This window comes from Anolis sagrei, chromosome 7, assembly GCF_037176765.1.
Source record: "Anolis sagrei isolate rAnoSag1 chromosome 7, rAnoSag1.mat, whole genome shotgun sequence".
NCBI lineage: Eukaryota > Metazoa > Chordata > Lepidosauria > Squamata > Dactyloidae > Anolis > Anolis sagrei.
This window is the reverse complement of record NC_090027.1, coordinates 721,420-748,442: the sequence shown is the minus strand read 5'-3', so window position 1 is coordinate 748,442 and position 27,023 is coordinate 721,420. Positions and strand designations below refer to the sequence as shown.

The window sequence follows — 27,023 nt, the reverse complement described above, 5'->3', positions numbered from 1 at the left end:
TATAATATAATGTAATTAATATAGTATAATATAATATGTAGTAATATATAATAATATATGATATATGAAAGAATATAATATAATGTAATTAATATAGTATAATATAATATGTAGTAATATATAATAATATATGATATATGAAAGAATATAATATAATGTAATTAATATAGTATAATATAATATGTAGTAATATATAATAATATATGATATATGAAAGAATATAATATAATGTAATTAATATAGTATAATATAATATATAGTAATATATAATAATATATGATATATGAAAGAATATAATATAATATAATGTAATTAATATAGTATAATATAATATGTAGTAATATATAATAATATATGATATATGAAAGAATATAATATAATATAATGTAATTAATATAATATAATATGTAGTAATATATAATAATATATGATATGATATGAAAGAATATAATATAATATAATGTAATTAATATAGTATAATATAATATGTAGTAGTATATAATAATATATGATATATGAAAGAATATAATATAATGTAATTAATATAGTATAATATAATATGTAGTAATATATAATAATATATGATATATGAAAGAATATAATATAATGTAATTAATATAGTATAATATAATATATAGTAATATATAATAATATATGATATGATATGAAAGAATATAATATAATATAATGTAATTAATATAGTATAATATAATATATAGTAATATATAATAATATGTGATATATGGAAGAATATAATATAATATAATTAATATAATTAATATAATATATAATATATAATATACAATACAATACACCTGGAGGGAGGGTGGAAGTGTGCGCATGCCTGCACTAAAGGCACAGGAGAGCCCCCTAGTGGTCAATCAGTGCCGCGCATGCGCACGAAGGCACAGCCTCGCTCTTGTTCTGCACCTGAGTGTCCCTCTCGGCCGCGCATGCGCAGAACGGGGAGCGAAGCCTACTTCCGGTTGGAGGGCTTCCGGCGCGCGGCGTTTCCGTTGGCGAGCGACATCCGTTGGCGGCGGCGGCGGCGGCGTTGTTTCCGGGTCCCTTTGTCTTTGGCGCCGCGGCCGGGCTGGGCAGTGGGCGAGAGGAAGAAGCCCCTCGGAGCCTCACCCCGGAGAGAAGAAGAAGAGGGCCTCTTGGGAAACAGGTGCGAGAAGGAGCAAGGCCAGGCCGAGGCCTTTGAGGCCTGCTCTTGAGTAGGGATGAGGCTTTGGAGTAAGGCGCGGGCAAACTGGGGCCCTCCCTCTGGGTGTTTTGAACTACAACTCCCAGCATTCCTCACAGCCTCAGGCCCCTTCCTTTTCCCCCTGGGCCGCTTAAGCAGGAACACCTCAGTAAGCAAGAGTCCAAAAGTGGCAGGCAAAATTGGGCCCTCCCTCTGGGTGTTTTGGACTACAGCTCCCAGCATTCCTCACAGCCTCAGGCCCCTTCCTTTTCCCCCTCAGCCGCTTAAGCAGGAACACCTCAGCAAGCAAGAGTCCAAAAGTGGCAGGCAAACTGGGGCCCTCCCTCTGGGTGTTTTGGACTCCAACTCCCAGCATTCCTCTCAGCCTCAGGCCCCTTCCTTTTCCCCCTCAGCCGCTTAAGCAGGAACACCTCAGCAAGCAAGAGTCCAAAAGTGGCAGGCAAACTGGGGCCCTCCCTCTGGGTGTTTTGGACTCCAACTCCCAGCATTCCTCTCAGCCTCAGGCCCCTTCCTTTTCCCCCTCAGCCGCTTAAGCAGGAACACCTCAGCAAGCAAGAGTCCAAAAGTGGCAGGCAAACTGGGGCCCTCCCTCTGGGTGTTTTGGACTCCAACTGGTATCCTTATGGGGCGCCTTGCGGAAATGGGCCTTGGGGGCACTGCTCTGCAGTGGCTCCAGTCATTTCTGGAGGGCCGCACCCAGAAGGTGTTATTGGGGGACTCCTGTTCTACACCACAGCCTTTGACCTGTGGGGTTCCACAGGGCTCTATACTGTCCCCCATGCTGTTTAACATCTACATGAAGCCGCTGGGTGAGATCATCCGGAGTTTCGGGGTGCGGTGTCATCTGTACGCAGATGATGTCCAACTCTGTCACTCCTTTCCACCTGCTACTAAGGAGGCTGTCGAGGTCCTGAACCGGTGCCTGGCCGCTGTAATGGTCTGGATGAGGGCGAACAAACTGAAATTAAATCCAGACAAGACGGAGGTACTCCTGGTCAGTCGCAAGGCCGAACGGGGTATAGGGTTACAGCCTGTGCTGGACGGGGTCGCACTCCCCTTGAAGGCGCAGGTTCGCAGCTTGGGTGTGACCCTGGACTCATCGTTGAGCCTGGACCCCCAGGTTTCAGCGGTGACCAGGGGAGCATTTGCACAGCTTAGGCTCGTGCGCCAGCTGCGCCCGTACCTCGGGAAGTCTGACTTGGCCACGGTGGTACACGCTCTGGTCACATCCCGCCTTGACTACTGCAACGCTCTCTACGTGGAGCTGCCCTTGAAGACGGCCCGGAAGCTTCAGCTAGTCCAGCGCGCGGCAGCCATGTTACTAACTGGAGCGGGACGCAGGGAGCACACAACGCCCTTGTCCCAGCTCCACTGGCTGCCGATCTGCTACCGGGCCCAATTTAAGGTGCTGGTGTTGGCCTACAAAGCCCTCAACGGTTCCGGCCCAAAATACCTCTCGGACCGCATCTTGGCCTATGAGCCCACAAGGACTTTGAGATCGTCTGGGGAGGCCCTTCTCTTGATCCCGCCTGCCTCACAGGCACGCCTGGCGGGGACGAGAGAGAGGGCCTTCTTGGTGGTGGCTGTGGAACACTCTCCCTGTAGACATCAGACAGGCGCCCTCCCTTATGTCTTTCCATAAAAGCCTAAAGACATGGCTGTTTGAGAAGGCATTTAATTAAGTGCTACAAAAAATTTGGTAAAGATGACTGGAACGGAATATGGACTATGAGATTGGTTACGATTCTACTATGAGACGGAGCGGGTTATTTAGTGTAACTATATAACTGTTGTATTGTGGATATGCTGTTTTTGCTATTGTTTTTTGTAAATTGCCTTTTTATATGTTGTACACCGCCGTGAGTCGCCCTGGGGCTGAGAACGGCGGTCAACAAATGCACCAAATAAATAAATAAATAAATAAACTACCTTGGCTCAATACATACATACGTAATGGCTTGCATTTGGCACAATTTGATGCCATTAGAAATAACATCAATGTAACAACAATTAGGTAAAGGTAAAGGTAGTCCCCTGACATTAAGTCCAGTCATGTCTGACTCTGGGGTGTGGTGCTCATCTCCATTTCTAAGCCGAAGAGCCAGCGTTGTCCGTAGACACCTCCAAAGTCATGTGGCCGGCATGACTGCATGGAGCGTCGTTACCTTCCCGCCGGAGCGGTACCTATTGATCTACTCACATTTGCATGTTTTTGAACTGCTAGGTTGGCAGAAGCTAGGGCTGACAGCGGCAGCTCACGCCGCTCCCCGGAATCGAACCTGTGACCTTTCGATCAACAAGCTCAGCAGCTCAGTGCTTTAACCCACTGTGCCAACAATTAAAACATTTTAATTAAAGCCATAAAAACAGTATTAACCGCTGTATCACCGTTCCAGTTAAATTCCATATCCGAAGCGCTACTTATGCCTGGTCCCAGAACCACGACTTCCGTTTCTTCCTAAAAGACAGGAGGGATGAAGCCGATCTTACCTCGTTGGGAAGCGAGTTCCACAGGCGGGGGGCCGCAGCCGGGAAGGCCCTGTCTCGTCCCCGCCAGACGTGTTTGCGACACTGGCGGGAGTGAGAGCAGGGTCTCCCCAGATGATCGGAAACTTCAATTAGTCCAGCGGGCTCTTGTTGCATCCTGAATAGATTACTGCAACGCGCTCTACGTGGGGTTGCCTTTGAAGACTGTTCGGAAACTTCAATTGGTGCAGCGGGCGGCAGCCAGATTAGTCACCAGAGCGTCATACAGGGAGCATCCCACCCCCCATGTTATGTCACCTCCACTGGCTGCCGATCCAGTTCCGAGCACAATTCCAAGTGCTGGTTTTGACCTACAAAACCCTTTACAGCTCTGGCCCAGTGTACCTGTCCGAACGCATCTCCCTCTAAGTCCCACCTCGGAGTTTGAGATCTTCTGGGGAGGCCCTGCTCTCGGCCCCACCTCTATCACAAGTGAGATTGGTGGGGACGAGGAGCAGGGCCTTCTCGGTGGTGGCCCCTCACCTATGGAATTCACTCCCCGGGGAAATTAGGTCATCGACATTCCTCCTCTCTTTCAGAAGGAAATTAAAAACATGGTTGTGGGACCAGGCTTTCGGGCAATCTGGCAGTTAGATAAGGACAATGATGACCAGAACCGAGAGTACTTGACAATGTGGAATGAATTTATGGACTCTGAGATGGCGAACGCTGAGCATTAGATTCTTTTTATTGATTTTGATGTATATACTGACTGTCTTAATTGTTATAATTGCTGTTTACATGTTTTATCCATTGTTGTTTATGCTGGCATCGAATTGTGCCTTTGTAAGCTGCCCTGAGTCCCCCCTCGGGGGTTGAGAAGGGCGGGGTAGAAATACTCGAAATAAATAAATAAGGCGGGATGTAGAGGGAGATGCGTTCAGACAAGTAAGCTGGGCCAGAACCATATAGAGCAGTGGTTCTCAGCCTGGGGTCCCCAGATGTTTTTGGCCTTCAACACCCTGAAATCCCAACAGCTGGTAAACTGGCTGGGATTTCTGGGAGTTGTAGGCCAAAAACATCTGGGGACCCCAGGTTGAGAACCACTGATATAGAGCTTTATAGGTCAAAACCAGCTGTCTGAATTGAGTTCGGAAGTGGATCGGCAGCCAGTGGACCTTGCAATATATTGTAATATTAGTAATATTATGTGTAATATAAAATGTGTAATTATAATATATTATTTTATTAGTATTATATTATATTACATTATAATATTATAAATATTATATGTATATACAATATATTATATTATATAGTATAGTACAGGGGACAAGGTGGAACTGTCCCCTGGCCCCCCCTCTCTTCACTCTGGCCCAGAGTGGCAGTTGGTGCTGGGAGGAGGGATCCCCAACTGATGGCAGAAGCAGTTGCCTTCCTTCTATTGTTGTTATTATTATTATTATTATTATGCTTATTTAGTGCTTTTTCTCTCCATAAGGAGACTCTGGCCCCTTCTCGGGCTCTATTTGAAACTGTTTATTTTATTTTGTTATTTCATGTATTTGTTTTGATGGTATTTTTGTTTCTTTGTATTTTATTTTGCTATACTGTAATTTTGGGCTGGAATGGGCCACTTCACATCAGATGACCACCAGATCTACTACTGTGGACAAGAGGAACATCGAAGAAATGGAGTAGCCTTCATAATTAATAAGAAATTCGCTAAAGCGGTGCTTGGATACAACCCAAAAAATGACAGAATGATCTCAATTCGAGTGCAAGGAAAGCCTTTCAACATTACAGTGATCCAAATATATGCCCCAACCACAGCTGCTGAAGAAGCAGAAGTAGAAGTAGATCTGCAGGGACTACTGGATAATACACCAAAAAGAGACATTATTTTCATTACAGGAGACTGGAATGCCAAGGTGGGAAGTCAAATGACAACTGGGATCACAGGCAAGCATGGTCTGGGAGAACAAAATGAAGCGGGACGCAGGCTGATAGAATTCTGCCAGGAAAACTCGCTGTGTATAACGAATACTCTCTTCCAACAACCTAAAAGACGGCTTTATACATGGACCTCACCAGATGGTCAACACCGAAATCAGATTGACTACATCCTTTGCAGCCAAAGGTGGCGGACATCCATCCAGTCGGTGAAAACAAGACCTGGGGCTGACTGTAGCTCAGATCACGAACTTCTTATTGCCCAATTTAGAATAAAACTAAAGAGATCAGGGAAAATACACAGACCAGTTAGATATGATCTCACTAACATTCCTAGCGAATATACAGTGGAAGTGAAGAACAGATTTGAAGGACTAGATTTAGTAAACAGAGTCCCAGAAGAACTATGGACAGAAGTCCGCGACATTGTTCAGGAGGCGGCAACAAAGTACGTTCCAAAGAAAAAGAAAACCAAGAAGGCAAAATGGTTGTCTGCTGAGACACTGGAAGTAGCCCAAGAAAGGAGGAAAGCAAAAGGAAACAGGGAGAAGGGGAGATATGCCCAGTTAAATGCGCAATTCCAGAGGTTAGCCAGAAGAGATAAGGAACTATTTTTAAATAAGCAATGCATGGAAGTGGAAGAAGACAACAGAATAGGAAGGACAAGAGACCTCTTCCAGAAAATTAGAAACATTGGAGGTAAATTTCAGGCAAAAATTGGTATGATAAGAAACAAAGATGGCAGGGACCTAACAGAAGCTGAAGAGATCAAGAGAAGGTGGCGAGACTATACAGAAGATCTGTATAAGAAGGATAATAATATCGAGGATAGTTATGATGGTGTGGTGAATGAATTAGAACCAGACATCCTGAGGAGTGAGGTTGAATGGGCCTTAAGAAGCATTGCTAACAACAAGGCAGCAGGAGATGATGGGATCCCAGCTGAACTGTTTAAAATCTTAAAAGATGATGCTGTCAAGGTGATGCATGCCATTTGCCAGCAAATATGGAAAACACAAGAATGGCCATCAGACTGGAAAAAATCAACTTATATCCCCATACCAAAAAAGGGAAATGCGAAAGACTGCTCAAACTTCCGTACAGTGGCCCTTATTTCTCATCATGCCAGGAAGGTAATGCTCAAGATCCTGCAAGGAAGACTCCAGCAATACATGGAGCGAGAGTTGCCAGATGCTCAAGCTGGGTTTAGAAAAGGCAGAGGAACGAGAGACCAGACTGCCAATCTCCGGATGCTGGAGAATGGAGAAAGGCAGGGAGTTTCAGAAAAACATCTACTTCTGCTTCATTGACTATTCTAAAGCCTTTGACTGTGTGGATCATAATAAATTGTGGCAAGTTCTTGGTGGGATGGGCATACCAAGCCACCTTGTCTCTCTCCTGAGGAATCTGTACAAGGACCAAGTCGCAACAGTCAGAACTGACCACGGAACAACAGACTGGTTCAAGATTGGGAAAGGCGTACGGCAAGGCTGCATACTCTCACCCAACCTTTTTAACTTGTATGCAGAACACATCATGCGATGTGCGGGGCTGGATGAATGCAAAGCTGGGGTGAAAATTGCTGGAAGAAACATTAACAACCTCAGATATGCAGATGACACCACTCTGATGGCCGAAAGTGAGGAGGAGCTGAGGAGCCTTCTAATCAAGGTGAAAGAAGAAAGCGCAAAAGCCGGGTTGCAGCTAAACGTCAAAAAAATCAAGATTATGGCAACAAGAATGATTGACAACTGGAAAATAGAGGGAGAAACCGTGGAGGCCGTGACAGACTTTGTATTTCTAGGTGCAAAGATGACTGCAGATGCAGACTGTGGCCAGGAAATCAGAAGACGCTTACTTCTTGGGAGGAGAGCAATGTCCAGTCTCGATAAAATAGTAAAGAGTAGAGACATCAGACTGGCAACAAAGATCCATTGCCTAGTCAAAGCCATGGTATTCCCTGTAGTCACCTACGGATGTGAGAGCTGGACCTTAGGGAAGGCTGAGCGAAGGAAGATTGATGCTTTTGAGCTGTGGTGTTGGAGGAAAGTGCTGAGAGTGCCTTGGACTGCGAGAAGATCCAACCAGTCCATCCTCCAGGAAATAAAGCCCGACTGCTCACTGGAGGGAAAGATACTAGAGACAAAGTTGAAGTACTTTGGCCACATCATGAGGAGACAGGAAAGCCTAGAGAAGACAATTATGCTGGGGAAAGTGGAAGGCAAAAGGAAGAGGGGCCGACCAAGGGCAAGATGGATGGATGGCATCCTTGAAGTGACTGGACTGACCTTGAGGGAGCTGGGGGTGGTAACGGCCGACAGGGAGCTCTGGCGTAGGCTGGTCCATGAGGTCACGAAGAGTCGGAGACGACTGAACGAATGAACAACAACAATTTTGGGCTTGGCTTCATGTTAGCCACCCTGAGTCCCCTTTAGGGAGATGGTGGCAGGATACAAACAAAGTTTATTTTTATTATTATTTGAAACACAACAAGATGAATCCACAGCAAACAAGATCACTCTGCTGGCTGTTGTATTGGATCACATGTCGGACACCTCCCAAATGTCTAGGACTGTGTGATGTATCGGCGAATAATGCGTGCAGATCCGGGTAGGGTGGCCTTCTGCAGCTGGCAGATGGTAATTTGGTCAGCGCTGATTGTATTTAAGTGCAGGCCAAGGTCTTTAGGCACTGCACCCAGTGTGCCCATCACCACTGGGACCACCTTTACTGGCTTGCGCCAGAGTCTTTGCAGTTCAATCTTTAAATTCTTGTATTGTGTCAGCTTTTTCCGTTTTTTCTCTTCAATCCTGCTGTTGCCTGGGATTGCAACATCAATTATCCTCCTCCTCCTCCTCATTATTATTATTATTATTATTATTGTTATTATTGTTATTATTGACAGGTGCTGGACCCAGGAAGCATACCATCCCCTGTTACAGCACCTACATTGGCTGCCAATATGTTTGCAAGCCCAATTGAAGGTGCTGGGTGTGACTTTTAAAGCCCTAAACGAGTGGTTCTCAACCTTTTTTGGCCTTCAACTCCCAGAAATCCTGGTCGGTTCACCAGCTGTAAGGATTTCTGGGAGTTGAAGGCCAAAACATCTGGGGACTCACAGGTTGAGAACCACTGCCTTAAACGGTTATGCCCAACTTACCTATCTTTCTGCATCGCCTCTTACCAACCTGCCCAATTATTACGACCGTCTGCTGCTGCCGTCAAAAATACAGTTGCCAGCAACGAGAGGAGGGCCACTACGACCCTTTGGAACCCCCCCCCCCCATTGAGATTAAAATTGCCCCTTCTCTCTTATCTTTCAAGAACCAATTGAAGACCTACCTGATGAATGAACTCAATTGCTAATGACAGCAAGGTCAATTGGCACTGAGATTAGCGAAATTTACTATTTAATTGATGGGTCTCCACTATCATTGTAATTGGTTTGAAATGTTTTAATGCTTAATATTGATTTATGTCTTATTTCTGGACATTATTATGCTTTGTGTGATTTTTGTCTTGTAACATATTTGCTTCGAAGTTAGTCCTATTTGACCCAAGCTGTATTTACAAGAACTGCTGAGAAATCAGGTGAGGGTCTGAAATGGATCTTTGCCAGTTATTGAGCACCAATAACCAATTTGGGAAATTGTTTAGCATTGTATGGCGTGCATGTTAGCTTGATGCTTGACAATTCAGTGGAAGGGATCTTCTTTCCTTATTCTGTGTGATGTTTACTGAAATAGGATACGATTATAACCTACGCATGCCTTGCTATGTGTGCATTTTTAGGAAAGAAAGCCGTCATACTTTTCAAAATGGCACAGTTCAAACGCCAGAAGCAATTGAGAGCCAGCAATCTTCAGGGAGCCAGATCATTCTCAGGTTGGTCCAACCAAAGTGTGTCTCTGCTCCACTGTGGTGCAGCCTCAGTCTTTGTGTCTGTGTATTTGTTGCCTTCCTCGTTTCTTCTGTGATTCTTCTTAGTTATTCTTGATGAAACTTAAATGTAAAATTCTTGCCTGTTGGGTTATGCAAATCTATGTGCTTAATCAGAATTTCTATGGTTGGGGTGTTATTTCATGGGACAAGAAGAAAAACCATGCTAAAGGCAAGAAAATATTTACTCTTTTAAGTGATGGCTTTGGATTACGATTTTAGATTTTGTGATTTTAGTGCTATATTAAAATGGTTTTAATTTATATATTAATTTTAAATGTCTGTTTATAGTCTATGTTTAATGTGATTTAAAGGTTTAATGTATATATGTTATCGTTTTAGTTATTATGCTTTGGTTTCATATATATGCTGGCACTGAATCTTTCCATTATTTGTTGTACACCACTTTGAGTCCCCTCAGGGGTGACAAAAGTGGTATATAAATTCAATAAATAAATATCAAGAAATTGCTTCGGTTGATAAAAAGTCCAGATTGGGCGAAACAAATCGGGGTAGCATGTGGGAAATGGCTGCCAGACCTCACTACCTCTGAGGATGCTTGCCATAGATGCAGGCGAAACATCAGGGGAGAATGCCTCTAGACCAGGGGTCCTCAAACTAAGGCCCGGGGGCTGGATATGGCCCTCCAAGGTCATTTACCCGGCCCTCACTCAGTGTCCAGCTAAGTCTGAAATGACTTGAAAGCACACAACAACAACAACAACAACAATCCTATCTCATCAGCCAAAAGCAGGCCCACACTTCCCATTGAAATACTAATAAGTTTATATTTGTTAAAATTGTTCTTCATTTTAATTATTGTATTGTTTTCATGTTTTTTTTCCAATTATAATCTGGCCCTCCAACAGTTTGAGGGACTGTGACCTGGCCCTCTGTTTAAAAAGTTTGAAGACCCCTGCTCTAGACCATGGCCATATAGCCCGAAAAAACCTACAACAACCCAATGGCTGCTATGTTGTTGAATGTTTTCTAACATAAAATCTAACTATCGTTGAATGTCTTCAGTTTTGTTCAAAAAATAAAATGGCATTTGCTTCTTTTCACTAGGATCCCAGCCAGCCTCTTTATTGGGACCAGCACCTGGCCTATTAAACCCTCCTATCTCAGCAGATATTATTCAGGCAACACGTCATCTTCAGGTCAGTGGCTTTCTTTTGTCATTGTCTTGATGTGTTAATATCTTTGCATTTTCCTGTATTTTAGGGAATTGACCTTAAGAACGCCATGAACAGTTCAGGTGTTACAGTGGTTGGGTTGGCTACATCTCTGGGTCTTTGGTAAGAGGCAGAACGGGTTCACTGTCTGAGTTTGAATTTCAGCTAGGGATCAGGTGAAGGCTCTTTAGAGGCTTGTGTTGGCTCCTCTGGTGCCTCAGGAACGGGACTTTAGATTTTCTGCACTGGATGAAACTGAAGCTGTATGTGCGGTGCTAGCCTGACTTGGCCATTGCAGGAGGAAAGATCTTGGTGGAAGTGCGACAAGCCGCCTTTCCCAGAACAACTAACTTGACGTGCTATTAGCAAATTGTATTGTGCATAGTAATTCAGCTGGCTTAATCCCACTTGCAGCCCTGATGTTTGGCATGTGGAGTATGAAAGATAGACATTTACAATAACTAAATAAGAGCTTGACAAATTTAGGTTCTTATTTTAATGTCCGTGGGTAGATAAAATGGGGCAGAAATACCTGTATATATTTTTGTAAACGTAATCGGTCTGGTAATATTTTTTTGTTACAGGAGTAAGATCAAATGCATTGTCAGAAGGTCTGCAGCAGGTGTATGCCCCAAATTCTGAATCTTACGTAGAAGGACGAATCATAGAGACCACAAGAGCCACCCAGTCCAACTCCCCTTTTTTCGTGCAGGAAGACATAAGTAAAGCCTTACTGACAGATGGCCATGAAGCCTCTGTTTAAAAACGCCCAAATTAGGAGATTCCTCCATGCTCTGAGGCAGATTATTCCACTGTTGGACAGCTCTTACTGTCAGGAGGTTCTCCCTAATCTTTAGGTGGAATTTCATTTCTTCCAATTTGAATACATTGCTCCATGTCTTGGTCTCAAGCATGCCCCCTCCTCTTGTTAATTATCAAGATGACTCATAATATTTTAAGATAAGTGTTAATTTTCCAGTGTAATTAGAATGAAAAGGCAACGAAAAGATGTATAAGTTTAGACATTATCTGGTTAGTGTACTTTCAGTATTAAAGACCAGGAGTATAGAGCCTGTTAGCGAGGGATCATTAAATAGAAGATATCTTGTTTAGTAAGTGACAAGAGTTTGAGGATAGTCAAGGCCGAGATTGGTCTCAGCTGAAGGAAGGCTATAAATGGTGTAGAACTTCTTTGGCTTACAAAAGTTGAATATTAGGTGGTGGCTTAGACTGTGGCCAGGAAATCAGAGGGCGCTTGCTTCTTGGGAGAGCAGTGTCCAGTCTCGATGGGATAGTGAAGAGTAGAGACATCACACTGGCAACCAAGATCCGCCTGGTCGGGGCCATGGTATTCCCTGTGGTGGCCTACGGATGTGAGAGCTGGACCTGGGGGGGGGGGGGGCTGAGCGAAGGAGAATAGATGCTTTTGAGCTGTGGTGTTGGAGGAAAGTTCTGGGGGTGCCTTGGACTGCGAGAAGATCCAACCAGTCCACCCTCCAGGAAATAAAGCCCAGCTGCTCATTGGAGGGAAGGAGACTAGAGACAAAGTTGGGGTGCTTTGGCCGCATCGTGAGGGGACGGCAGAGCCTAGAGAGGACAATTATGTTGGGGAAGGTGGAAGGCAAAAGGAGGAGGGGCCAACCGGGGGTGAGATGGATGGATGGCATCCTTGAAGGGACTGGACTGACCTTGAAGGAGCTGGGGGTGGAGACGGTCGACAGGGAGCTCTGGCGCGGGCTGGTCCATGAGAGTCGGAGACGACTGAACGCATGAACAACAACTTAGACCTAAGTCACATTTGCATTGTGTAATCATTATTCCTGTTGACTCGCTTTGGAAACAATATGTGCAAAGTTCCACGTGTTTGTTGCTGGCACTCAAATGGGACTTATCATTATGTTATTACACTGATTTCCCTGTGTCTTTGCGTTTTCAGGGGGGAGAGAAGCAACGCGTTTTTACTGGTATTGTCACCAGTCTCCATGATTACTTTGGAGTGGTGGATGATGAAGTTTTCTTCCAGTTAAGGTAATTAAGATGCTGCCGAAACAGAACAGAATAATTGCATTGCCATTATACATTGTATAACAAAATTACCTTATATGCTTGAGTGTAAGGCAGGTTTTTCAGCCATTACTTTAGGATGAAAAAGCCGCCCCCCCCCCAAGCTTATATTCAAGTCAAAGTTATTTATTATTTTACTCTGTTATTACTATTATTATTGTTACATTTATTATTTTACTCCATTATTATTATTATTGTTGTTGTTGTTTGTATTTATTATTTTACTCTATTCTTATTATTAAAATTATTATTTTACTCTATTATTGTTATTATTACATTTCCATTATTTTACTGTATTATTATTATTACGTTTAGTATTTTACTCTATCTTTATTATATGTATTATTTAACTACTGTTATTGTTATTATTACGTTTAGTATTTTACTCTATTGTTATTACACTGTATATATTTACAACATTTTTACCCCGCCCTTCTCACCCCTCGGGAGGCGAGGGTCTCAGAGCGGCTCACATATTATTATTTTACTGTATTTTTGTTATTACATTTATTATTTTAATCTATTGATATTATTACATTTACATTATTTTACTTTATTATTATTACATTTATCATTTACACAATTTATTATTATTACATGTATTGTTTTACTCTATGTATTTTACTCTTATTACTGTTATTATTACATTTACATTATTTTACTCTATTATTATTTTTATTACATATATTATTTTACTCTCTTTATTATTGGAAGGATACGTACTGTATGCACATTTACATTGAAGAAGGTTAAAATAATGGTTTAATCAAAGCTGGACAATCTTATCTTAAGTTACAGTTTTATGTAAATATTAAAAAACGTTTAACCTACTGATGCCTTAATTAATGTAATTTTATTTATTTAAATGAATGAATTGTTTATTGTACTAGCCATAGGCCATGACATCAGTAATACACTAACTTTATAAACACTTTCCAATATAAACCTTAAAATGTAACAAGAATTAAAACTAAAACAAGTTCTTTAAAATGATGAAAGCAGAGACATGACAATGACAGTGTCTGCTTTGTGTCATTCCAAACCGTTTCCATTTCTGACCCCCAGTATGGATTTTGCTACTTTGGCTCTGATCTTTGGGCTACGATTGCGAATGTGGCAACCTTTAGTGTTATATTTTTAGAATGATCTGCTAGCAAGTCGCAGATTACCGCAGATTGTTGCCATGATGCCCTTTCTTCCAAGAGTGGTCCTAGGAGATTTTTCCCAGGGTCATCGTACAAGGGGCAACGTAGCAAAGAGTGTGTGAGGTCTTCTCTTTCCTCTGTGCCACAAATGCAAAGTTGTTGGGCATGGGGGATCCTTCTGTATCTTCCCTCTAGCCAGTTTGATGGCATTGTTTGGAATCGCAGGGCTGTCAATGCTTTCCTCAGGACTGCTGACGTTAGGTCTTGAAGATATTGTTGACGATATTGGTCACTTTTTAGCCGAGGATACCAGGTAGAGAAACCTTGCAGTTGGCTAATCTGCAAGTTGTCAGCTGCATCCCTCTCCAAGATTTTGTCTCTAATCGCCTTCTTGTCCAGACGCATTAGGGTGTTTGTTGACCCATCAAAGTACTGAAGGAGCAAGGCTTGCCAGTATGGTGCCCATCCTCCCTGCTTATACTGCTCCATCATGCATTGCTTTGTGATTGCTTGTTGTCCCAGCTCCACTGGCTGCCGAGCTGCTACCGGGCCCAATTCAAGGTGCTGGTGTTGGCCTACAAAGCCCTAAACGGTTCCGGCCCAAAATACCTATCTGATCGCATCTCGGCCTATGAGCCCACGAGGACCTTGAGATCGTCTGGGGAGGCCCTTCTCTCGATCCCGCCTGCCTCACAGGCACGCCTGGCGGGGACGAGGGAGAGGGCCTTCTCGGTGGTGGCCCCCCGGCTGTGGAACACCCTCCCTGTAGACATCAGACAGGCGCCCTCCCTTATGACAGTCCGCAAGAGCCTAAAGACGTGGTTGTTTGAGAAGGCGTTTGACTAAGTGCTACAACAAATTGGCAATGATGAGTGGAACGGAATATGGATAACGAGATTGGATTGTGATTCTATGATGAGACGTCGCGAATGATTTAGTGTAATGGTATTATTAATAGTGATGTTGTTATTGTTGTTTATGATATTGCTTTCATTGTAAATTGTCTTTTTATATGTTGTACACCGCCGTGAGTCGCCCTAGGGCTGAGAACGGCGGTCAACAAATGCAGTAAATAAATAAATAAATAAATAAATACTCTCGTCCTCCATTCCCAGGAGCCTCTTCCCATAGAAGATGTTAAGCTTATGCATTCTGGCCTTAAGTGAGGGAAGATAAATAAATAAATATTTATTTATTTATAATTCAAACTTATATGCCGCTCCCCTGGGGCTCGGAGCGGCTTACAAGAACAGACTAAAATCTAACACAATTTTAAAACAATTTTAAACAAGTTTAAAAACAACAATATCAGAGATCAAAGGTATGTATTTTTATTTTGAAATTCAGCAGTAGCTGCTGCATTTCTCACCCTTGGCTTATACTCGAGGCACTAAGTTTTCTCATTTTTTGTGGTATAATTAGGTGCCCCGGCTTATATTCGAGTCAGCTTATACTCGAGTATATATGGTAAACGTTTTCCCCAGCACACATCACAAAAGCAAGTTAACAGGTGGCTGTTTGTGGCATTGCATTACAGTCTTAGTATTCAGCAGGCTCTCTTGCGAGGGGAAAAAAATATCCTCTAGGTGCACAATCAAAACTTGCTTTGCACTTGCGGCAAAATGAGGTGATTTGGTCTAGCCTGCTGTTTGTTATTGCTGGGTGCTGTTCTTGAATTTTTCCTAACATTAAATAAATCCCATTTTGCATGAAAAAAGGAGGTGGTTGCAGATTTGTTTAAAAAGTAAATGAGATCATTTGGCAGGTAATTGAGAGCAGGTATGCCTTCAGAGCTGAAACTAGTAAGAATAGATAAGGTGGAAATACGGCCTTGACTTGATATGAATCGGCTTCCTTTGTTCCTAGTGAAATAGGACAAGAAGCTGCTATTTCCCACTGCGCATGAAAACCAGAGCCAGATTAGTGAAGCCAGAATGGCTGGATTCTGATCAATTTATCTTCCATTGCAAACTCCAGAGTTATGTATTGAAAGCTTGGCCCCAATTGAACTGTTGCCAATGTTTTTCTGTGGTTCTGCAGCACTGTCAAAGGCCGAATCCCGCAGATTGGTGAAAAGGTGTTGGTGAAAGCTGTTTATAATCCTAGCCAATCAGTGCCATGGAATGCCCTGAAGGTCCAGACATTATCCAATCAGGTACCACAGTGTTGTGTTCTTTCAAATGTTTAAGGAAGAAGCTTTGATTTTTTTTTCTTTTTTAGATTTTTGGGGCACTATAGAAAAAAAAAAACACTTATGTTGACCACCCAGGGCAGAATGCAGTCTGAAAGGCCTGATGATTGCCATCTCAATATTACACCCACAGTGTAGCTTTTTAGTGGCCAATGATGCACAGCAAGTACAAGGAAATGGTGTAATATCTATATAAATAAAAATGTAATGTTCGTTTGTGGTATTAACAGAACTCAAAAACCACTGGGGGAATTGCCATCAAATTTGGACAGAATACACTTAACAACCCAATGGATGTCCTTCACTCAATTTTTTTTTTGATTTTGTCATTTGGGAGTTGTAGTTGCTGGGATTTATAGTTCACCTACAATCAAAGAGCATTCTGAACTCCACCAATAATGGCATTGAACCAAACGTGGCACACAGGACTCCCATGACCAACAGAAAACATCAGAAGAGTTTGGTGGGCATTGACTTTGAGTTTGGGAGTTGTAGTTCAGCTAGATCCAGAGAGCACTGTGGACTCAAACAATGATGGATCTGGAACAAACTTGGCGCAAATATTCCATATGCCCAAATATGAACACAGTTGGAGATTGGGGGATATAGACCTTGACATTTGGGATTTGTAGTTACTGGGATTTATAGTTCACCTACAATCAAAGAGCATTCCGAACCCCACAAATGACAGAATCGGGGCCAGTTTCCCACACAGAACCCCCATGACCAACAGAAAATATTTAAGGCCATCCAGTCCAACTCCCTTCACCAGAACAAGAAAATATAATCAAAGCCCTCCTGACAAAGAGCCACCCAGCCATAGATATAGATAGATAGATATGATTCACACTCACACTAATATAGTATGATAGATTTGAAAGGGACTCCTAAAGAAGTACTATGATTTGTTGCATATTCCAGAGGAGGCAAACCAGACACTCTCCACATCAACACTGACAAAGAAACAACAAGAAATACTGTTTAACCACAAGCATAAAAACATTACATATATTAGATCACCAGACTGGGCCACAGCAACGTGTGGCAGGGGACGGCTATTATATATATATATATATAAATGCTCTGTTCGTTTTGAGTGACATCATAACTCAAAATCCGCTAGACGAATTGCTGCCAAATTTGGCCACAAGACATCTACCAATGCAAGCAATGACCTCACTCAAAAAATTGATTTTGTCATTTGGGAGTTGTAGTTGCTGGGATTTATAGTTCACCTACAATCCAAGAGCATTCTGAACCCCACCAAGGATGGAATTGAACCAAACTTGGCGCACAGGACTCCCATGACTAACAGAAAACATCAGAAGAGTTTGGTGGGCATTGACCTTGAGTTTGGGAGTTGTAGTTGACTCAAACAATGATGGATGAAATGATGGACCAAACTTGGCATGAAAACTCAATATGCCCAAATGTGAACACAGATGGGGTTTGGGGGAAATAGAGCCTGACATTTGGGAGTTGTAGTTACTGGGATTTATAGGTAACCTACAATCAAAGATCATTCTAAACCTCACCAATGAGAGAATCGGGCCAAACTTCCCACACAGAACCCCCATGACTAACAGAACATATTGTGTTTTCTGGTGGTCTTTGGCGACCCTTCTGACACCCCCTCGTGACCCCCCCCCCCAGGAGTCCCAACTCCCAGGTTGAGAAATGCTGCCTTAAGGCCATCCAGTCCAACTCCCTTCACCAGAACAAGAAAATATAATCAAAGCCCTCCTGACAAAGAGCCATCCAGCCATAGATATAGATAGATAGATATGATTCACACACATGCACACATATGTATCTGACAGATATAATACCGTAGATTTGAAAGGGTCCCTAAAGAAGGACTATGATATGTGGCATGTTCCAGAGCAGGCAAACCAGACACTCTCCACATCAACACCAACAAAGAAACAACAAGAAATACTGTTTACCCACAAGCAGAAAGACATGACATATATTAGAAACCAACACTTTCTCATTACTTCATTCTCCAGATCAGCAGACTGGGCCACAGCAACGCCTGGCAGGGGACAGCTAGTACCTTATATGTGTGCTTCTGACCAACCAAGTTAGTTCTTGCTTGGGCAGTTTTCATAGAATCATAGAATCAAAGAGTTGGAAGAGACCTCATGGGCCATCCAGTCCAACCCCATTCTACCAAGAAGCAGGAATATTGCATTCAAATCACCCCTGACAAATGGCCATCCAGCCTCTGCTTAAAAGCTTCCAAAGAAGGAGCCTCCACCACACTCCAGGGCAGAGAGTTCCACTGCTGAACGGCTCTCACAGTCAGGAAGTTCTTCCTCATGTTCAGATGGAATCTCCTCTCTTGTAGTTTGAAGCCATTGTTCCGCGTCCTAGTCTCCAAGGAAGCAGAAAACAAGCTTGCTCCCTCCTCCTCCCTGTGGCTTCCTCTCAGTTTTGTATTCTCAGAGACTGCACATGCTAATTGCCTTTTGGTATACAAGGCTTTGCCCCCCTTCTTCCACTTTTGCAGTTTTCTTGGCTTAGTTAGAATGGGAGAAAACGGAAACGTCTCTTCTGATTCCTGGCTTGCACTGCTTTCTTAATCTTTGATGACCATTCTATGAGCACTGGATTGGAAAGGATGAGAACGAGCTGTCAAATGGCTTCCTAGTTAGCCTCGTCTTTTTGTTCTGTAGCCTCTTCTGAAGCCTCCCACCCCGCTGCTCCACGTGGCTTCGTTGGGACAGAAGCAAGGCATCTTGGGAGCCCAGCCTCAGCTGCTGTTTCAGCCTCACCGAATCCCTCCCCTCTTTCCCCAGAAGCGTAAGTGGTATTGCATGTTGTGTTGCCGTGGAGGGGGGGGGGGGGCACTGCATGCTTGGTAGTGGAGAGAAGGTTGGAGAGTGAGCAATCTGGAACCTGAAGAACAATTTATGGACTGAAGTAGAGACATCTCTTTTGCAAGCAACTGCTGGGGGTGGGGGTTGGTTCAGGGTGGAAACCTGAGGCAGTGCCATTTGGTGGAGCTCCTGGTGGCACCATTTCATAGAATCATAGAATCAAAGAGTTGGAAGAGACCTCCTGGGCCATCATCCAGTCCAACCCCATTCTGCCAAGAAGCAGGAATATTGCATTCAAATCACCCCTGACAGATGGCCATCCAGCCTCTGCTTCAAAGCTTCCAAAGAAGGAGCCTCCACCACACTCCCTCCGGGGCAGAGAGTTCCACTGCTGAACGGCTCTCACAGTCAGGAAGTTCTTCCTCATGTTCAGATGAAATCTCCTCTCTTGTAGTTTGAAGCCATTGTTCTGCGTCCTAGTCTCCAAGGAAGCAGAAAACAAGCTTGCTCCCTCCTCCCTGTGGCTTCCTCTCACATTTGGACTCCCCTAGTTCAATACTATAGCATCGTCTGCATAAAGTAGTACGGGGGGTTCTTCTAGTACGAAGCCTGGGCAAGTGCCCATTGGGGTCCAGGGGCAAGGATGCATCCTCTGGACATTACCTGTATGAGATGTCTGCATGTGCGTAGTTTACTAATTCGATTTCTCATCAAATAATGTATATATCAGAACGAACTGCTGCTGTTGATCCTGAGTGGTTCAGGAGAGTAGAAATAAGATTGTTTTTTTCTTTTCTCTTCTTTTCTTTTCTAGCAATGAGCCTCTTCCAGACATCGCCATCCCTCCATTTGGGTCATCCTGGGAGATACCCTGGCCGGGGTCCAAAGGGCAGGCAAGACACGGGCAGGTGGTAAGCATAGACTTGTCCTTTATCCCGAGCGTCTTTCTTCCCACCTTCCCCTTGGTCCCCTTTTTGAGGTGGTATTCAGTTAGTGCAGGTTTGTAATGGTCTGGAAGGATCCATTTGGTGCCTGTACAACTCTCCCAGCCTATCCCCTGCTCTCCCTTGGATTCTTTTGTCCTTTTAAGTGGGCCAGTTGTGTCATTTAGTCAGATGCACCTGTGTATTGTCGAAGGCTTTCATGGCCTGAATCACTGAGTTGTTGTAAGTTTTTCGGACTATATGGCCATGTCCTAGAAGCATTCTCTCCTGATGTTTCACCTGCATCCTCAGAGGTTGTGGGTCTGTGTTTAGAAGTATTATGTCACAGAATATCATTGGAGGGGGAATGATGATATGCTCTTGCCCATGTTGTGGTATTTCCAGATTATTATTGTTTAGAAACAGGGTGATACGAAACATAAATTTTTGGTCTGACCCAGTGACTTTTTTTCTTGGGTTCGCATTTGAGGAAATACTTATGAAAATGGAGCAATTCCTCTTGATTTCTGTCAGGTTGCCTGGTTGTTTATTGAATGTAGGGAATTTCTTCTGTAACACACACAGAACTGGCAATTTAATTGGCTCAGTCAATTTCAGTCATAGCAAGAGTGGTCAGTACAATCTATATTGGAGATTTTGCAGTGATTGCGAGTACCATGTGATGTTTTCAGAAAGCAGGCCCTTTGGGTATCTGCCAAAGTATAATTCAGGTTACACAGTTTAGCATATGTAAAAAGGTGCAACCTTCAACACGTTTTCTTTTGTCAAGTCTGCAATGGATATATATGAAGAAGAGGTGGATATTTCTTGCTTTCTGAAATTTCCGAAAAGTGGCTTCTAATTTTACTGCTTTGTTATCATGTTTCTAACTTGGAATAAAGCAAAATTGCTCTCTAATCCTAGAATATTCCTCCTTGGATTTTTATTTATTTATTTCGTATCAAAAGCATTGCGTAAATTAGTATAGAAATAGAAGGAGCACAAGTGGCTAAATATCTTTTGACCAGAAACGGGCGACAGCCTGAATCAATTCTTCCTCTGTACACGAGGCAGGGCATTGTGGACAAGCATAGAGATTCGGAGTTGTTCTCCACGGTTTCACAAGGCGGAGGATTCTTTTAGGTAGTGCCATTTTGCCAGGTTGTCTTTGGATCTGACCACCCCACTTCTGAGTCTGTTCAGGGACTTCCAAGTTGTCCATTCCTGGTTTTCCCCTAAAGGGAGACTCTTGTGGGGGCCATCCAGTTGGGGTTTCCTGGTTTAGCTGCCCAGAGGGAGGCTCGTGTTGTTGCTGGGGGAACATTGAGAGGAGTGGTGGTTCTCATGAAGCTTTTCCTTGACTTGAGTCTACTGGGAAGAGGCTGATAGCCATGGAGTGGGTGGCTTTCACGGGGTTCAGTCTTATTTCTCTCACAGTTAGCAGCAACTTCTCAGGTTGCAGGCTGCTAGCGGAATCATTTCTAAGATCCCATATGACACCGATTCTGCAACAACTGCATTGGCTACCAAGAGAACATCGGATCTCTTACAAGATACTGATCCTGACATTGAGAGCTCAACATGGCCAAGGACCTTTATCTCTTAGGGACAGCCTCATTCCTTTTCTCCATCTGTGGTCACCTCGATCCACCCAGGAAAATCTCCTCGACATCCCGGGCCCTAGGGAGGGAGGGAGGGACACCTGGAAGCTACACGGCGTAGTAGAGCTTTCTCGATCTATGCTCCAATTCTTTGGAACTCATGGCTTCCATATATTAGAGCAGTGTCGGAGTTGCGACCTTTGTAAAGGCACTCAAGACTTGGCTGTTTGGTTGTGCATTTAAGTCATCCGATCTAATTTGCCAAAGAGTCACTGTTGAATGTTTTTATGTTGAATGTTTTTATATTGTGTAAATGCTATTTTAGACTGTAAGTCGCTCGGAGCACCTTGGTGGAGAGCCACTAATTAAGAAATAAAGTGAAGTGAAGTGAAGTGAAGGTTTGGGGGGGGGGGGGGGATGCCAGCTAGCCTGTAGAGTTTATCAACAGGTGTAGGTTTGAGACATCCCGTGATTTCCTTACGTAGTCACTGCGAATCATACATTTGGTATTCTCTGCGCTCGTGCAGCAGCATTCGGAACCCTCTAAAGCAAAAAGAATGACAGATTTATGCCACATGGGGCAGGAATTTTCTGCAGTTGAGTAAGGCAAGGCCAGGGCTGATGTCCTTATTAATTTTGAGTCTGCACCCCATGCACTGTTTCCACAGGATGTTATTGCGAGCATCTACTTTGTGCTTGGTGTTTGCACAATGTTTTGTTAATGTTAGTGTTCGATCTAAGGTGACACCAAGATATTTAGGATGGAAACGATGCTCAAGCTCTTGGCCTTCCCAGGTAACTTTGAATTTCCTGTTGGCCCAAACTTGGCCGGGTTGGCAGGGTTAGGCTTCAGGTGGTTACCTTTGCAGTAGCTGGAGAGATCTTTCAGGGCATTCACAAGTTGGATTTCAACTGTTTCAAAGTATTTTGCATGTGTTGTTAGGCCAAGGTCATCAGCATATATAAAGCTCTTTGCGAGTGGTTGTTAGTAAAGATATTAGTAAAGAACAATGCCTTGGGGGAAAGCATTATTTTGCCTCCTCCATCTACTTTTCCAAAAGCATTGCTCCTTTTTGGATGTGTAAATACTGAATATTTTCATTTTTTTCAAATTGGCACTAAAATTTTGCAGAACCTGTTTCCAAGTCTTCACTTTTTAGCCTTCTGGGTATTCTTTTTCCTATATTAAGGCTTATGTATTACCAAGGAAGTAGCAGGAAAGGCCTAGCATTTCAGTATTAATGCAGCCATGGCCACCTGTAAAGAATTATTGTCTTTATAACTGTGGTTCTGTCCTGCTTTTAGGGATGACTTTGATTCCAAGAAGCGAAAGCAGAAAGGGAATGAGCCGTGGGGAGTGAAAAGGCCCCGGCACGAACCACCGCAGTACCGGGTCCAGTTGGCTTGTTACAGTCTGAACAGGTAAGAACAAGAGACCGGAGTGAGCAGGGGCTTCTGGGGGGGGGGGGGGAGGAGAGAATGGAATGGGGTTCCATTTGCATGATCAATAACAACTTTAGTAGAAAGGCCATGTATATCAGTGTGGCAATATCATTTATTAGTGATATAGTGCAGGTCATATGTTTGCTTGATCTTAAGTTGAATCAAATAATACACACACATACACATAATGTATATATTAGACATGTGTGATCCTTAAAAAAAGTTTTTACAAAATTGAGGAGCACTAGCGTTTTATTTCAAAACTGTTTCTAAAATATTCTTAATGAACATTTTGTTACTATAACGAGGGTAACAAAATTTCATTACTTTTTTCGTTAAGTAATTGAGCAGGTGGAGAAACATCAGGGGATTCTTTCTCCATTTTTGCAGCTATCGGGGTGAAACTTACTACAATGATAGAACACATTTACCACTGTTAGCCCACCAAATTTCAGAACGTTTCACTTATCCACAAAACTTTGGGCAATTTCCAAAGTTGTTATAAACAACATTAAAAACAACCTTACAAGAGCTATCTCCTTGAATTTTCTGTAAGATGACAGAAGATAATAGGGGATATTTCCCCCCCAAGTTTGAGGAATATTCATACATCTACTCATTTTAGGAAATTTTAAAACGTTTTGATAAAAATGTTTTTTGAAGCCATAAAAGCTATCTCATTAAATGTATCTCCTATTATTATATAATATTTTATGATCGATACATTATAGAATCATCACAGAGCTGGAAGGGACCCCAAAGGCCATCCCCAAAGGCCCTTTTCTTCCATGCAGCCAAAACACAATGAAAGCACCCCCACAGATGGCCACCCAGCCTCATAATAATAATAATAATAATAATAATAATAATAATAATAATAATAATTTGAAAATACATCACACAGTCCTAGACGCTTGGGAATTGTTCGATTTTGTGAAACGAAATCTAGCATATAGATCCAATTTGCTGTGACATACTGTGGTTTTGTGTCAGATATAATAATAACAACAATAACCACCACCACCACCCCCCCCCCCCCCATGGTGATGTGTAAGACTGTAGGATCTATATAGCAATATTAAATGACCACTCACAAGTCGGTTTTGCTTTGAAATGGATATATTGCTTGTATGTCTGCAGCAAAGAACAACACTAGTGACTTTTTCCCACCACCACTTCCTTTTATACACCCTTCCTGCCCATCTCCCCCCTCTTCTCAGTTTCCTTATTGGAGCTTGTTGCTTCACAAGTTCCAATACAAGGTTTCAAGCGCCCTCTGCTAGCTTCAAAATGTCACAGAGAGAATTGAGTCAGCCAGGATGATTCATTCAAGATGTCACGGAGGGCATTTGTGTTGTCTTCATGCTGTCAGAAATTGACTCCTCACATGATGATGATAATAATAGTAATATTTATTTATTTGTTGACTACATTTATGTACCGCCCCTCTCAGCCCAAGGGCGACTCGGAACGGGTAACAATAGGCAATATTTATTTATTTATTTATTTACAGTTCTTATATTCCGCCCTTCTCCTCACCCCGCAGGGGACTCAGGGCGGATTACAGTCAACACATATATGGCAAACATTCAATGCCAGTTTGACAAACAACGTTTAACACCCAAATACACCGAGGCTATTTAACTTTTTTCTGGCTGCCAGGGGAGCTGCTGCTTTTCATCGTCCATCAGCGACACCGATGAAGTTCTTCCGCATTCCACATTCCCCGGAGTCTTTTTTCTTTATGGCCTCATAAATTAGTTAAATTTAACCTCCCACACAAGGTGGTGCCTTATTTTCCTACTTGACAGATGCAACTGTCTTTCGGGTTGCAAAGGTCGATAACGGGCTACACAATGGCTGGACACCCACTCCAGCCCGGGCTGGCTTCGAACTCATGACCTTTTGGTCAGAGTGATCTTAATGCAGCTGACACTCAGCCAGCTGCGCCACAATCCCGGTGCGCAGTTTATTGTTTATAGTTTATTGTCTTCCTCTCCTCGCTGCACAGGGCGGGTTACAGGGCACACTTTCCCACCCCCTTGCCTTTTACAACTCTCTGCTCCTAGTTACCATGTTGGTTGGTTAGTTGTACCCTCTCTATCCAGGTTTGAGAAAACTACAGTATAGTATGTTAACCAGCAAACTTGCCTCTCTTTTTATAAGATTCGCATGTAATAAATGCAATAGTATTATTTTCTTGAATGTGCAAAAATATTCCAAAGTTGTTATAAACAACACGTGCAAAAATAATACTCTGCTTATAATAATAAAAATCTGCGTGTTGTGCATTTCAATGAATGGGAGAGCTGATTTTTACCTCTTTCTGAGGAGGAACATGACAGAAGTCTTCAGTTCTCCATGAACAGGTAGCAGATGTTTGGTTGTCTTGTCTTTGCAAAGTCTGGTTTTGGGAGCATCTTGTTTGCATCTTCTCAGCCCCTCCTGCGATGCAATGGAAATCTTACGGCGTTACTGCACCGTCCAGTTGCCCAAGGAGTTCTATGACGTCCGCCTCTCCTGGCTGGATACCTTCCCGATCACCCAGCCCTTGACCCTCCGCCATCCCAGCCGCATCCAGCTGGCCAGCCCGGCAGAAGAAGCCCCTCCGGCCGAAGAGAGCCCCGCTTTGGATTCCCAGCCAGAAGACACCAACTCCTCTTTCAGTGCTAAGGTGAAGCTTTTGGTGCTAGCATGGGCAAACTTTGGCTTTTCATGTGTTTTGGACTTCAACTCCCACAACTCCTAACAGCTGAAACAACAGCTCTTTTTATGAAGTATTTATTTATTATCTATTTATTCAAAACTTTTATATCCCGTTCTTCTCTACCTCTGTGGAGGGACTCAGAACAGCTAACAGCAAAAATTCAATGCTAAACAATAAAAACATTTTTAAAACAACATACATAACACAATAGATTAAAATACATATAAGTTAAAATAGATATAAAACCATTTGCCAAGTTAAATACATTATCCAACTCAAGTATCCCAGAGTACACCATACCTGTGTGACCGCATTTCTATTTACGAACCCACGCGATCTCTCTGATCATCTGGAGAGGCCCTGCTCTCGCTCCCGCCCCCTTCGCAGGCGCAATTGGTGGGGACAAGAAAGAGGGCCTTTTCTGTGGTGGCCCCTCAACTCTGGAACTCACTCCCCAAGGATATCAGGCAAGCCCCCCGCATTGGCAGTCTTTAGGAGGAGCCTGAAAACGTGGCTGTTCCAGAGTGCCTTCCCTGAATGAAGGAAACAATGCCCTGCTCTGATCAATTCCCTGCAAAATGTCCTCGGAAGCACTTTAACTACCTGTTGGGTTGCTCTCCCTACATTATCCTTTAAAACCCTCCTGCTTAGATACATTTATTTATTTATTTATTTAGAGCTTTTATAACCCGGTCTTCTCGACCTCCGAAGAGGGACTCAGGCCGGTTCACAACAGAAGATTCATAGACAATAGTATGAAAACATCACAACCTCATAATACACGAATCTCTGTTAGATCCATAATACATCCTATCTCTGTTCACCCACAGTGTTTATTTTAAAATTTTAATCTATTACATCTGGCCCGACCATAAGGTTTTTAATTTTTTGTGTCATTGCTTATATGTGAGTTATATTAATTGTACTGTTTTATTTGCTTGCTGCTTTGTTGTTTACTGATGTGTTGTTGGGCTTGGCCTCATGGAAGCTGCCCCGAGTCCCCTTGGGAGGTGGTGGCGGGGTATAAATAAAGTATTATTATGTATTGTCGAAGGCTTTCATGGCTGGAATCACTGGGTTGTTGTGGGTTTTACCGAGTTATATGGCCATGTTCTAGAGGCATTTTCTCCTGACGTTTCGCCTGCATCTATGGCAAGCATCCTCAGAGGGAGTGAGGTCTGTTGGAACTAGGAAGAAAGGGTTCATATATCTGTGGAATGACCAGGGTGGGACAAAGGACTCTTGTCTACTGGAGCTAGGTGGGAAGGTTGTCTACAGAGGGACCACCAAACGCAGCAAGGCCCAAACATGAATCAAGGAACATGAAAGGCACTGCAGACTCCTTCAACCAGAGAAGTCAGCCATAGCAGAGCACCTGAAGAAC

At 43.1% G+C, this 27,023-nt stretch overlaps 1 protein-coding gene across 1 annotated transcript in view; it reads left to right on the top strand.

Annotated features, from left to right (window-relative positions):
- Positions 1 to 1,005: 1,005 nt before the first annotated feature.
- The window catches only part of CCAR2 (cell cycle and apoptosis regulator 2), a 59,699-nt gene continuing 33,681 nt past the window's right edge, over positions 1,006 to 27,023 (top strand). The window contains exons 1-9 of the mRNA XM_060786933.2: positions 1,006 to 1,171; positions 9,422 to 9,514; positions 10,637 to 10,728; positions 12,680 to 12,771; positions 15,993 to 16,107; positions 18,822 to 18,948; positions 19,780 to 19,876; positions 22,795 to 22,911; positions 25,372 to 25,606. Of these exons, the coding sequence (XP_060642916.2) occupies positions 9,448 to 9,514; positions 10,637 to 10,728; positions 12,680 to 12,771; positions 15,993 to 16,107; positions 18,822 to 18,948; positions 19,780 to 19,876; positions 22,795 to 22,911; positions 25,372 to 25,606 (942 nt within the window). The 5' untranslated portion in view covers positions 1,006 to 1,171; positions 9,422 to 9,447. The remainder of the gene's footprint in view (positions 1,172 to 9,421; positions 9,515 to 10,636; positions 10,729 to 12,679; positions 12,772 to 15,992; positions 16,108 to 18,821; positions 18,949 to 19,779; positions 19,877 to 22,794; positions 22,912 to 25,371; positions 25,607 to 27,023) is intronic.